The sequence below is a fragment of the Mangifera indica genome, chromosome 6 (genome assembly GCF_011075055.1).
Source record: "Mangifera indica cultivar Alphonso chromosome 6, CATAS_Mindica_2.1, whole genome shotgun sequence".
Classification (NCBI taxonomy): Eukaryota; Viridiplantae; Streptophyta; class Magnoliopsida; order Sapindales; family Anacardiaceae; genus Mangifera; species Mangifera indica.
The window spans coordinates 6,576,810-6,591,375 of NC_058142.1; the positions used below are offsets into that span (position 1 = coordinate 6,576,810).

At 33.1% G+C, this 14,566-nt stretch overlaps 1 protein-coding gene across 1 annotated transcript; it reads right to left on the reverse strand.

The window, feature by feature from the left end:
* Positions 1-1,130: 1,130 nt before the first annotated feature.
* LOC123218967 lies at positions 1,131-12,508 on the reverse strand. The gene is made up of 16 exons (XM_044640626.1): positions 11,257-12,508; positions 10,901-11,017; positions 10,665-10,757; positions 10,369-10,580; positions 10,074-10,284; positions 9,746-9,983; positions 9,480-9,630; positions 9,103-9,411; positions 3,495-4,848; positions 3,137-3,253; positions 2,901-2,993; positions 2,605-2,816; positions 2,309-2,519; positions 1,981-2,218; positions 1,715-1,865; positions 1,131-1,646 (listed from the first exon to the last, which is right to left on the reverse strand). Exons 1-16 carry the CDS (start codon positions 12,497-12,499, stop codon positions 1,335-1,337), a joined length of 5,262 nt encoding a protein of 1,753 aa, XP_044496561.1. The 5' UTR covers positions 12,500-12,508; the 3' UTR covers positions 1,131-1,334.
* Positions 12,509-14,566: the final 2,058 nt, after the last annotated feature.

The following is a 14,566-nucleotide window of genomic DNA, read 5'->3' on the forward strand; positions in this document are numbered from 1 at the left end:
CTCACCTATTAAGTTTAAAATGTCAAATTCTTATCCGTCTTTCAAAGTTAATTGTTAATTTTAACGGTCATAAAGTATTTATGTCATTTACCTAAATATCATAATATAAGTGTATTGTGGGATGTAAATGTTATTTTTAAAAATTTACTAACATTTTTTAAACTACATAGGAGTATATTGAAAAATTTAAAATTTAATAACACCCCCAAACTTTTTTCAAATTTCAAAAACTCCTTTAAGAGTTTCATTAACACTCCTAATATTTTAAATATTCATCCTTTGTTAGGATTTTTTGGGTTTAAGTTATTATTTTTTTAAATATTGTAGCAAAGGGTGTGCATATTGATTTGATGCAATTTAAAAAAATTTTCAAATCAAATTAAAAAAATACGGTTTAGTTCGATTTTGATTATGGTTTAAATCTATTAAAATCATTCACTTTCAAATATTTCATACTTAATAAATAATAATTGAATTATAAGTTATCTAAGACATGAATTAGACAAGTAAAATTAACATGAAATACCTATATAATAAACATGTAAAAAAAGGACAATATATAAATATAAAAAAGTGTAGTGTAACTGCACTATATTTACAACAACAATACATTTTTTCTCTACTAATTTGAGAATATGAAAAAATTATAGTTTAATTGAAGAAAATTGTAATATCTTAGGCACCTGAGTACAATTTATGTTGAAAAGATAGAGAAGACAAAGCTTGAGCTAATACCAGGAAGAAAGATCACTAAAAAAGAGTTGCTCTGTCGTGAAGGGTGTAACCACAAATTTCTAAAAGTACGGGAGGTAACGAGAAAAGGAAGAAACTTTAGTTCAAGGGGAAATGTCATTTTGTAACACCGATGGGTACATGAGGATATTTATTGTTATTATACCATGAAGAATTGTGAATTGAATTATGTATTATTAATGAAAAGTTTTACGGTATATACCGGTTACGATATAGTTAAAAAATAAATCTTATTACCTAGAAAATGGAATAAATGAAGTAAAATTAATTACAATCAGATAAAGGGAAGCAGTTCGGATAGTAATATTCCGGTTCATTTGTGACAAGCGATTCTTTGTCATTAATAGAATTTTGGGAATAAGATGCCGCAGCAAAAGTATGAAACATGAGAAGCTCAAAGTTTTATTAACTTGAATTATACTGTAAAGGCAAAATAACATTTAAACTAATCTCTGCAAACTAGCTAGTGCCATCTTTGACGACAGGTAAATTTTTCAATTTTAGAAAATAATCTGATAAAGAAAATAATTAGTAATTTGTCAACCTAAATAATTATCACCTTTGTGCCCACACAACTATTTCTATCTTCCTTCCATATCTGAAATTGTTACATTATTTGCAGAACAATTTCCAAACTTGTTTTCAGAAACTTTAAGCTCTTCAGAAATATTATTATTAATGAAAAATGCTGGTTTCTTTGGTGCAGGTAGAACCATGGTCTCGTTGGTAAGCATGGAAACAACCTCTGACATTGTTGGTCTATCTTTTGCCTGGTCTTGAACGCACAGGAGACCAATATTAAGGTACCTTAGCACTTCAGGGGGTGAGCAAGATTCATCCATTTTTTGCTCTATTAATTCTAAAGCTTTACCTTCATTCCACAGTTGCCATGCCTGAATTAAGGATGAAATGTTATATAAACTATAAACATGAATGATATGTATTGCAATTGAAAACTTACATATCCAACAAGGTTGAGTGGGCGTTCTGTATCATAGCAGCCATTGTTCTTCTTGCCACTCACAATTTCTAATACCATGACTCCAAAGCTATATACATCAGTTTTCATTGAGACAACGCCATTAAATACGTACTCTGGAGACATGTAGCCGCTGAACAATAGTTTAACATCTTGCATTAGTTTTATTGGAATGGGAAAAAGTTGCATGCTAATCAAAAGGACAGTGTGTAGTTCATTGTAAATGTGTATACGCTACATATACTTACTGTGTTCCAACAATTCTTTTTGTGTTTGCTTCTACCTCATTCACTGCAAAAGCTCTTGCCATGCCAAAATCTGATATTTTTGGATTCATTTGGTCATCCAATAAAATGTTGCTGGCTTTCAAGTCTCTGTGAATCACTTTAAATCTTGAATACTTGTGAAGATAAATAAGTCCTTGAGCGATTCCTTCAATTATACTTAAACGTTTTTTCATATTCAGAATGTTTTTTTTGCTAGAATCTGTCCCAAAACAAGAAACACAAATGCAGTAAAAAGAAGTTGTTGGGTGGACTACAAAGTTAAAATCCTTACTAGTTTGATGGGACATACCAAATAGAAAGAAATCCAAGCTTTTATTAGGCAAGTACTCATATACTAAAAATCTTTCTCCACCATGAAGTGAACATCCTAGAAGCCTTACAAGATTAGTGTGCTGGAGTTTTGCAATGAGTTTAGCTTCATTCTTGAACTCCTCTATTCCTTGTCCTGAACTTTTTGAGAGCTTCTTTATTGCTATTTCTTGCCCACCCAGTAGTTGTCCCTGAAATCATTGCATTTTGGGGATTAATGAAGATATATTGATGATTGTAACAACGAATTAATACAAAGGATGGTTATAAGTTTACCTTATAAACTGGACCAAAACCTCCCTGTCCCAGCTTATTTTCTGGTGAGAAATTGTTTGTAGCAGCAGCAATGACTTGAAAATCGAATATCTTCAGTTCATTTTTCTGTTCTTTATGTTGCGATTTTCGTTTCCCAAATGTTATCGGAAGTGATACTGAGATGTTGTCTCCAAGTTCATGTAACAGTTTCCATCGATTCCATATGCTTTCCACTAATTAAGATTATACACATAATTAAATACTATAATCCAGATCTTTATTGATTCATCAAATGAAGTATATTTGTTCTAGATTACCTTTAGTCTTGAGTTTTTTTCCTGTCAAATAGCTATAGTAGCAGAACAGAGGTATAACTAAGACTATTCCTAGTGACATCCACCACTTCTCCTCTGCAACAAGAAAAGAAAATTCAATTCTTATTATACAATAACAACAATTATAAGTGCGTTTCAGAGTTAACGCAATCAAGATGAAGATAATATTGACTAAGATACCAAAGGATAAACTGATATTCTTTTGGTGGATTGCATACCTGCAGCCTTGTATTTTCTCCGTATTCGATAGCATAAGTAAAGCAGAAGGGGTACCATTAGAGCTACAACTACCCCAATGATGAGCTTTATCCACCAATTCTTCTTTTCTGCATTGACTAGAACAGAAAGAATTTTATTTTAATTAAGATACAAAAAAAAAAAAAAAAACCGTAAATTTTAACCACTAAAGACAATTTAGTAGGCTTTCTAGACCTCAGCCACAAAAATGTACAATGATTGTTGCAAAACAATAATGTTTAAAATCCCTAAATGATGCAAAGCACTCTTGAGAAAGGGAATGGTCTTGTCACAACTGAATTAAAAGCTGAGACAGTATTGGGTTCTTAGCAGACTTACTTATGGATCCAAATCCAGGGTCTTCAAAGTCTTCGCTCGTCGCTTCTGGCCGCCTTATTCCGTCAAAGTTTTCCATGTATATTGTGCGATAATTGCCGCTCAGAGAGTCTGTGAAATTAGACCCTCTGCTCCAAATCTCACAGCCGGTATTATTGTTTCTATTTGTGCTAGCAAAGGCAACACAAGAACAATTCTGCATGCATTTGGCTCGACACTGATCTATGGTCATGTTGTCAATATCTATGAACAGGAATCCTTCTCCAGACATGAAACCTTCTCTGGCTTTAAAATAAATGTAATCTTTCCTACAGTAAGGATAGTTAAACGGCTTCTCTGTAATGAACCATCCTAGGTCATCCTCGAGAACACCACTGGAACTAATTTTTAGTATTGGAAACGATGTGTCTTCTTCCTTTACAGAATAATTGAAGTACGTTTCTTGTTCATTTGTGGTGTATATGAATGTATAGACGAAGTGATCAGTCTCAGAATTTATGAAGCTGCTGCTGCTGATCCCATCTTTCCAAAGACTACTCTTCCACGAGACTTCGCGGTGCCACCATTTGACTAGCTGGTTTGTGACATTGGGGTCTATGCCAAGTGTAAATGACCCTTGGGCTGGAGAATCATAGGTAATCCAAGATTGCAGAAACCATTGATGCCCAGTTTGCCAGTTAATTCCCAGTTTCATGCCTGGAAGAAGCGTATCAGTTGGATAGTCAAAGCTTTGCCACAACTCTCGCTTAGATCCATTTGAATACATTTCATATGCCACAAAATTGCCATTTTTCTCCAGAGTAGCACTTGTATTTCCTGCTGCTTGAAATGAAGTTATAACGATAGGATTTCCCTTGCTGTGTAAAATTCTCAAATTGCCATCAGCGCTGTCTATTATAAGTTTTCCAGATTTGTCTGAGATTGGGTAATTTCTATTGGCAACCCACACTGGCTGAAGGCCGTTGTTTCGCGCATTAGATGAAAAATAGGTGTCGTATGTGTAGCAATTGTATTCTTCGCAACAGGCACGCCTCCTATCCCTAGGTGTATAGTACCAAATTCCTAAGTAACGGTTCCTCGTACCTTCAGGACTAAAGAACCCCAACCTAAAATTCCCAAAAGCGGAAACCAGCTGATCCCCATCTTTGAGCCCTTGGCCTGGAGTTAATCTGTCTGTCTGGGAATAAGATGCCCCCAGCAGAAATATGAGAAATGAAAAGCTGAAGAGCATTTCATTCCTTCCTCTTCTACCCATTAATAGAATTGTGTACATGTAGAAACGCATTTTGCTCATGTACAGGCTTATACAATGAATTAAGAAGTAAAAGAACAATGGAAGACTTTTCTCGGAAGAGTATTGTCAAGTAATTTTCTTGGAAGCTTCATGTTGGCGAATTGGGAAGACTTCTATTAGTTTTTAATATTCCCAGCTGTCCACATTTTCAGAGTCTAATGTAGACAATGAACAGTGCCCCACAGTTCCCATGCACACCCTAGATATTTACCTAAAAACTAGCCTAAATTTATTAATTTCTTGAAGTAACAAAAGGAGAAAATTAGTTTGATGATTTTTCTCAAGATGCATGCATTTAATATATTTAGCAATATTATGCATATTTTCTGTACACAAATTAGATATATGAAAAATAATATATTATTATGTGATTGGATGTTACTTTATCTTTAATTCAAAATTATCTAATCACATAATGACATATTAATTATGCACATAAATTATGTACAAAAAAAAATATGTATGTATAATTTTATTTTAATATATTTGTCAATTAAAATATTTGCAATAATGTCTCAGTCTATGCATTAAAATCTGAAAAAGACATGTTTAACGTATCTCTTCTTTAAATCAAACCACCTTTCATGCTTTGTCCCACAAACAAAAGCCTCCCGTGTTTTCTGAAAGAGATTGGAGACAAGATATTTTTTGTAGACTTTGAATTAGGGATGACAATTTGGACCGAATTTTTGGGGTTCCGAACCTCCCCGACCCTAATGGAGAGAGGATTCCCCGATAGAAACGAGGATGAGGATGAAAAAAATCTCCACAATTGTGGACGCCCCGGGGATGGGGATACATGTGTCCTCTTCCCGCTCCGCCCCGCCCCCATCCCCATCCCTTTATATTAATATATTTATTTAAAATACTAATTTATTTTTTATAGTTTTAAATTTTTTAAATTTATTTAGGTTTTTGTTGTATATATTAAAGTAGTTAATATATTATATTTGTGATATTTGAAATAGTGGGTTAATTTTAATTTAATTTAATTATATTATTTAATATATTTATATTGTGTTTAGAAAATAAAAAATAATTTTTTTTTGTGAGTATGGGGAGGGGATTTTTCCTCGCAGGGATTGAGAGGGGATAAGAAGGGGATGATGAGAGGATTTTTCTTTGCGGGGAAGGGACGAAGAATCATTTTTATCCCCGTAACGGGGACGGGCCGGGGAAAGGGATTGGTATCCCCTACGGGGATGGGGACAGGGATTGAGATCCTCTCCCCGCCCCTCCCCATTGCCATCCCTACTTTGAATCAGATGTTAACATTTTAATTCCTTCTCATTCTTCTTACCGTATACATTTATAGCTTCACCCCACTGTAAATAAATATAGCATGTACATTAAAATTTAGACCCAAGTTAATTTATATGAGGTTTTGCTTGAAAACAATTTGCATTCCTTGAATATTATTCTATACCTCGCAGATTTCACTGAATTTTGATTCATTTTAGTTGTGAAACCTACAAACAATTTCCGGAACAAAAATTTTGAACTGCAAGAGACTTATTCTAAAGAGGAATTATACCTAAATTTATGAGTAAATGTAACGAATGATGGCCCAACCATTGCCTTTGACTAAAACGAGCATTTAACATCTAAGTAAATTGTTGCTAAAAACTCTGATTTTGTTGTCGATTATATTTAGTGTTTATTATAAAATATTTGCAGGTTTGTTGCAAAACGACTATCAAGGAAAGATAGACAAATTTCAAGTAATTATTGAAATTTTTTTTAACAATTCATATTTTTATTACTAATTATAATTAAAATAATTGTAAATTAGTCTAAATGGCCGTTTATGATAGAAGTGTGAAATCAATAGCAACTAAAAAATTATACACAAATGAATGTCGTAAACGATTAAATTAATTTAATTGTAAAATGTCCCCTTTTTTTTTATTGAAATGATACTTTTTGTAATTACAAATATTAGACTTTAATGGTTTTGTTGTGTAATTCTTTTTTTCAATTTTCCTGTGTTATATATTCTACAAAAAAATTGATACAACATTTACAATTATTTGAATGATATCATAATACATCTAGTTTTTGCTACATATAAGAAACATATTCATTTGCACATAAGGAAAATATATATTGCTAAAAAATTATATAAACATATATCCTTTGCTACAAAACCAACATTTTCATATGTGCATAACCAAAAAAACGAAAAAAGTGTCTCCACATATTCATCTAAAGATACCTAAACAACTCATATATTTTCAAAAAGGAATATGTGTTCATAACTAGACAACATGAAACTCATATATTTATAGCTAAAAAAAAAAAAGAAATTGTACATGTAAATGTTAGTTCTTAAAAGCTAGAAATTCAACATTCATAAAGACTCACCTCAGTTAGATGGAGAGTGATAAAGTTGAGATGAAAGTGTTAAACTTGATGTTAAATTTTTCAACAAATTCATTAAGTTTTTTTTGTTGTTCCTCAAGCTCTTTGATCTTTTGCTATTGTTGTTGAAATACTTTTTCTTGCCCCTCCAATTCTTTAATTTTTACATCTTGTTTTTCAACTTTACCTCTTAATTTTATTATTTCTTCTAATGTAGCATTGAAAAAGTGATGTTTAAACGGACAAAATACACAATTTTGGTTAAATCCTGAAGCTTTCCAAAGACTTCCTCACAAATTTGTTTTTTACTTCTTTCAAATTCCACAGCCACTGATTCTTCTTGCAACTCAAATATTTTATCCTATAATAGGGATGTATATAATTATTAGTCATCTCTATCAATAATATATAAATAATTTAAATTTAGATGAACCGTTGGCTATATCGTTAGATCTTTATAATTTTTTAAATATATCTTCAGATCATATGGTCTCATGATCAGGTTATTTATTCAACCAAAAAGTTAAATTAAAAAATAGCATACATATAGAATTGTAATTTCATCATTAACCTACCTTTTTTTAGTACTTCCAATGTAACATTTCTCGTCTAATATATCGACCCATTGTAAAGTATTGTTCACCTTAAATGCATAATCCATTATAGTTTTGCAACCCAAAATAAGTTTTAATAGTTTAAAGAGCTCACAAGCTATGATATTTATACCATGGTATGCATTCGAAAGCTTTTTAGATATTACACAACTTATCACTAATGGATTGAAGATGAATTCCAAATATTGGATTAAGGCATCAGTGAAGAAAAGGGCAAGCTTTACCAGAGGTGGCGCAGAGCAGTAGTGAGGATTAAACAATGGTAGGCGAAACATTGGAATAGATCCAAGTCAAGACTAATCTATCAACTTGTAACCAATGAGTGTGAGCAGGATTAAGAGTAGTGCAAATCATGAATAGTGAGAACGTCAATAAATTGAGATTTCCAAGCCTGATATGTGTCTCGCACCATAAGAGAATAAAATAACTTTCAATGTTCGTCGTTGTAGGGACTGAAGGCAACAAGAGAGGATGAGAGCCAAAGCTGAGAGAGAGGTTGCCATTGCTGGAAAACGAGGGGTGGATTCTCGAAAATAGTGGCATCAACAACAAGACCGATGGACAATGTGTCAGCCATGAACAGTGAATGCAACCAAGGAAACCGCCAGAAGACAAATTAAAGTCTGAAAGAAAAAATTGGTGAAGAACTTTCTATTAAAAAAGCACTAGTGCTTCTTGTTGCCGAAGAAGAAATTGTTCAAACTGTCCAAGAAAACTGTAAAAAAATAAATAAAAGAGAGTAAAATCTGACAGAAAAATCGACAAGGACTTAAGGTGAAAAAGAAACCAAGGCAAGATTCTCCTGTTGTCGGCAAAGAAAATGTGCAAAGAATTGGTCTTAATAGTCAATCTCGCTTGGAAATGAGGAGAACAGGAAAGAGGGGGAACTAGAAAGAGACCCACTCTATAATGAGAGCGTAACTACAAATTTCTAAGTACAGGGAGGCAGCTGCAACGAGAAAAGGAATAAACCTTGGTGCTGGGGAAATATCATTTTGTAAATCTGAGGGGTACATGAGGATATTTATTAATTTTGGGAATTAGATGCCTCAGCAGAGGTATGAAGCATGAAAAGCTCAACAGGATTTCATTCTTGCTGTTTAGAGTAGTGCTGTCTCAAGATATTAACTTTTTTTCAATCATCCATATCACTCAAAGTTTTATTAACTTGAATAATACCATAAATACAAAATAACAATTAAACTTGTGAATACAAACTAGCTAGTGTCATCTTTGATGACAGGAAAATTTTTCAATTTTAGAAAATAAACTGACAAAGAAAATAATTAGTAATTTGTCAACCTAAATAATTATCAACCTTGTGCCCACGCAACTATTTCTATCTTCCTTGCATCTCAGAAATTGTTACATTATTTGCAGAACAATTTCCAAACTTGTTTTCAGAAACTTTAAGCTCTTCAGAAATACTATTATTAATGAAAAATGCTGGTTTCTTTGGTGCAGGTAGAACCATGGTCTCGTTGGTAAGCATGGAAACAACCTCTGACATTGTTGGTCTATCTTTTGCCTGGTCTTGAACGCACAGGAGACCAATATTAAGGTACCTAAGCACTTCAGGGGGTGAGCAAGATTCATCCATTGTTTCCTCTATTAATTCTAAAGCTTTACCTTCACTCCACAGTTGCCATGCCTGAATTAAGGATGAAATGTTATATAAACTATAAACATGAATGATATGCATAGTAATTGAAAACTTACATATCCAACAAGGTTGAGTGGGCGTTCTGTATCATAGCAGCCATTGTTCTTCTTGCCACTCACAATTTCTAATACCATGACTCCAAAGCTATATACATCAGTTTTCATTGAGACAACGCCATTAAATACGTACTCTGGAGACATGTAGCCGCTGAACAATAGTTTAACATCTTGCATTAGTTTTATTGGAATGGGAAAAAGTTGCATGCTAATTAAAAGGACAGTGTGTAGTTCATTGTAAATGTGTATACACTACATATACTTACTGTGTTCCAACAATTCTTTTTGTGTTTGCTTCTACCTCATTCACTGCAAAAGCTCTTGCCATGCCAAAATCTGATATTTTTGGATTCATTTGTTCATCCAATAAAATGTTGCCGGCTTTCAAGTCTCTGTGAATCACTTTAAGTCTTGAATACTTGTGAAGATAAATAAGTCCTTGAGCGATTCCTTCAATTATACTTAAACGTTTTTTCATATTCAGAATGTTTTTTCTGCTAGAATCTGTCCCAAAACAAGAAACACAAATGCAGTAAAAAGAAGTTGTTGGGTAGACTACAAAGTTAAAATCCTTACAAGTTTGATGGGACATACCAAATAGAAAGAAATCCAAGCTTTTATTAGGCAAGTACTCATATACTAAAAATCTTTCTCCACCATGAAGTGAACATCCTAGAAGCCTTACAAGATTAGTGTGCTGGAGTTTTGCAATGAGTTTAGCTTCGTTCTTGAACTCCTCTATTCCTTGACCTGAACTTTTTGAGAGCTTCTTTATTGCTGTTTCTTGCCCATCCAGTAGTTGTCCCTGAAATCATTGCATTTTGGGGATTAATGAAGATATATTGATGATTGTACAACGAATTAATACAAAGGATGGTTATAAGTTTACCTTATAAACTGGACCAAAACCTCCCTGTCCCAGCTTATTTTCTGGTGAGAAATTGTTTGTAGCTGCAGCAATGACTTGAAAATCGAATATCTTCAGTTCATTTTTCGGTTCTTTATGTTGGGATTTTCGTTTCCCAAATGTTATGGGAAGTGATACTGAGATGTTGTCTCCAAGTTCATGTAACAGTTTCCATCGATTCCATATGCTTTCCACTAATTAAGATTATACACATAATTAAATACTATAATCCAGATCTTTATTGATTCATCAAATGAAGTATATTTGTTCTAGATTACCTTTAGTCTTGAGTTTTTTTCCTGTCAAATAGCTATAGTAGCATAACAGAGGTATAACTAAGACTATTCCTAATGACATCCACCACTTCTCCTCTGCAACAACAAAAGAAAATTCAATTCTTATTATAAAATAACAACAATTATAAGTGCGTTTCGGAGTTAACGCAATCAGGATGAAGATAATATTGACTAAGATACCAAAGGATAAACTGATATTCTTTTGGTGGATTGCATACCTTCAGCCTTGTATTTTCTCCGTATCCGATAGCATAAGTAAAGCAGAAGGGGTACCACTAGAGCTACTACTACCCCAATGATGAGCTTTATCCACCACTTCTTCTTTTCTGCATTCACTAGAGTAGAAAGAATTCTATTTTAATTAAGATACCAAAAAAAAAAAAAAACGTAAATTTTAACCACTAAAGAGAATTTAGTAGGTTTTCTAGACCTCAGCCACAAAAATGTACAATGATTCTTACAAAACAATAATGTTTAAAATCCCTAAATGATGCAAAGCACTCTTGAGAAAGGGAATGGTCTTGTCACAACTGAATTCAAAGCTGAGACAGTATTGGGTTCTTAGCATACTTACTTATGGATCCAAATCCAGGGTTTTCAAAGACTTCCATGTATATTGTGCGATAATTGCTGCTCAAAGAGTCTGTGAAATCCGATCCTCTGCTCCAAATCTCACAGCCGGTATTGTTGTTTGCATTGGTACTAGCAAAGGCAACACAAGAACAATTCTTCATGCATTTGGCTTTACAATGATCTATGGTCATGTTGTCAATATCTTTGAACTGGAATCCTTCTCCAGACATGAAGCCTTCTCTGGCATTATAATAGGTATAACCTTCCCCACAGTAACGATAGTCGTCCAGCTCATTTGTAACCAACGATCCTACGTCATCCTTGAGATCACCAATGGAACTAATTTTTAGTATTGGAAACGATGTGTTGTCTTCATTTACAGAATAACTGAAGTACTTTTCTTGTTCATTTGTGGTGTATATGAAATTATAGACGAAGTGGTAACTCTGAGAATTTATGAAGCTGCTGCTGCTGAGCCCATTTCGCCAAAGCCTACTCTTCCACAACACTTCGCCGTTCCACCATATGACTAGCTGGTTCGTGACATTGGGGTCCATGCCAAGTGTGAATGACCCTTGGGCTGGAGAATCTTCTGTAATCCAAGACTGCAGAAACCATTTATGCCCAGTTTGCAAATTAATTCCCAGTTTCATGCCTGGAAGAAGCGTATCAGTTGGATAGTCAAAGCTTTGCCACAACTCTCGCTTAGATCCATTTGAATACATTCCATACACCACAAAATTTCCATTTTTCTCCAGAGTAGCACTTGTATTTTCCGTTGCTTGAAATGAAGTAATAACAATAGGATTCCCCTTGCTGTGTAAAATTTTCAAATTGCCATCAGCGCTGTCTATTATAAGTTTTCCAGAATTGTCTGAGATTGGGTAATTCCTGTTGGCAACCCACACAGGCTGAATCCTCTTCTTCACAGCATACTGCGCACCATAATATATGTTGCAATAAGGATAATCATAAACGTTGTCCAACGAGTTCCTCTCTTTAGGCTTATAGTACCATATTCCTAAGTAACGGTTTCTCGCATTTCTAGGGCTAAAGAATCCCAACCTGAAGTTCCCAAAAGCAGAAACCAGCTGATCCCCATCTTTGAGCACTTGGCCTTGAATTAATCTATCTGTCTGGGAATAAGATGCCCCCAGCAGAAATATCAGAAATGAAAAGCTGAAGAGCATTTCATTCCTTCCTCTTCCACCCATTAAGAGAATTGTGCACATGAAGAAACGCATTTTGCTGGTGTACATACTCATGCAATCGATCAAGAAGTAAACAACAATTAATGGAAGACTTTTCTTTGGAAGAGTATTGTTGATTTGTTTTCTTGGAAGGTTCATATTGGCGAATTCGGAAGACTTTTTATTAGTTTTGAATATTCCCAACTGTCCACATTTTTAGACAGTCTAATGCAGACAATTAACTCTGCCCCACAGCTCCCATCCGCACCCTATATAATATATACTTTAAAAATTAGCATAAATTTATTAATTTCTTAAATTAGCAAGAAGAGATCATTATTTTGATGATTTTATAAAGATACATGCATTTAATATATTTTTTAATTGGAATATTGGTAACGATCTCTATCAGTCTATGCAATGACTGACTTTAAGAGTCGTTGTACTTCACACGTTAAGACTATCAGTAACTATTTATTGTGTAGCCTTTGAATGAGAAGTTAACATTTTATTTCCTTCTCATTCTAATTACCGTGTATATTTATGTCTTCACCCACTGATTTACTGAATTTTGATTCATTATAATTGGGAAACCTACGTTTGAAGGCTTCAGATTCACAAACAAATAGGGAACACAAATTTTGCACCACAAGAAAGTTATTCTAAAGAGTAAATATGCCTAAATTCATGAGTAAATATAACCAGTGATGGCCGCAGCCGTCGCCATTGACTATCTATTTCTGCCTTCGGGAGAGACTGGAAGAGAGTCAAATTTGATGACTCAGTTTAAATTAGTGCTTTACTTTTCGTGGAAGCTTCAAATAAAATTTTAAGTTTCATTTTTCTTCGTTCCATCTTTGAAATTGTTGCATTATTAGCAGCACATTTTCCTCTTTTTTTTTTTTTTTTCAGGAACTTCAGGGTCGTCAGAAATAATATTATTAATGTAAAATGCTGGTTGCGTCGGTGAAGGTAGAACCATAGTCTCGTTGTTAAGCATGGAAACAACATCACATTGTTGGTCATCCTTTGCTTGGTCTTGTACACACAAGAGACCAGTGGCAAAACCGAGATTTTTGCCAAGGGGATCTCCACGGCTTCAACATTGTTTAACAATCAACAAATATCTTCTTTTGAAGTAATGGTCAATCAAATACTAGGTTCTTCTACACCATAAATTATGATTTTCTAATCTTATGCAAAATTGAGATAGTGATGTTACTTTTTATACAAGGGCAATGCTATGTGTACTTACTTTTGGTACATAATTATGTACACACTTATATATATCATAACATGATTGAATATTATTTTATCTTTAATTTAAAATTACTCAATTATATCATGATATATATGTGTATATATATTTGTATACCTAAAATAGGTACACATAATTTTATTGTTTATAGAAATAGTTTCTTAATGTTCCAATAGTCATAGTGTTAACAATGAGTGAAAACTTAAAAAACATGACACTACAAAAAAATTAATAATAACTAACAGATAAATATTCAATCGTCATAAATACTATTTTTATGATTTTAGTAATTAATTATTCATATTCTCGTTAAAAATAAATAAATTTATAAATTTAATAAAAGAAAATTGATTATTTATTTTCTGCCACTAAAAGGTTTTAACAACGATTACACTTTGGTATTACTTGATTTTTCTATTTGGCATATCTAGTCAAACTTCTAAGAATTTTACCCCTATCATCAATATCTATCAAATACTCATTGCTATTATATATATATATATATATATATATATATATATATATATATATATATATTATTTATAATACAGGTCTTAGCCCAAATAATAGGCTTAATATAAAAAACCGTGTGAGTATAATTGAAGGGATCGCTCAAGAGTTTATCTATTTGCATAAATATTCAATATTGAAAGTGAATAACATAGACTTGAAAGCTAGCAATATTTTATTGGGGGACCAAATGAATCCCAAAATATCTGATTTTGGTTTGACTAGAGCTTTTAGGATGAATGAGTTAGACGCAAACACAAATAGAATTGTTGGAACGCAGTTAGTATACTCTATCCATTAACAACAAAGTACATTTAAATTAACACACAAATGTTTTGTAGCCAATGGCAAAA

Coding starts and splice junctions, on each gene's coding strand:
- LOC123218967 (XM_044640626.1), bottom strand. CDS start 12,499: ATGCGTTTCTTCATGTGCACAATTCTCTTAATGGGTGGAAGAGGAAGG. Junction 4,849..9,102: donor TTTCTGAGATGCAAGGAAGA/TAGAAATAGTTG, acceptor ATTACTTGACAA/TACTCTTCCGAGAAAAGTCT. Junction 2,219..2,308: donor CTTGGATTTCTTTCTATTTG/GTATGTCCCATC, acceptor GTTTTGGGACAG/ATTCTAGCAAAAAAAACATT.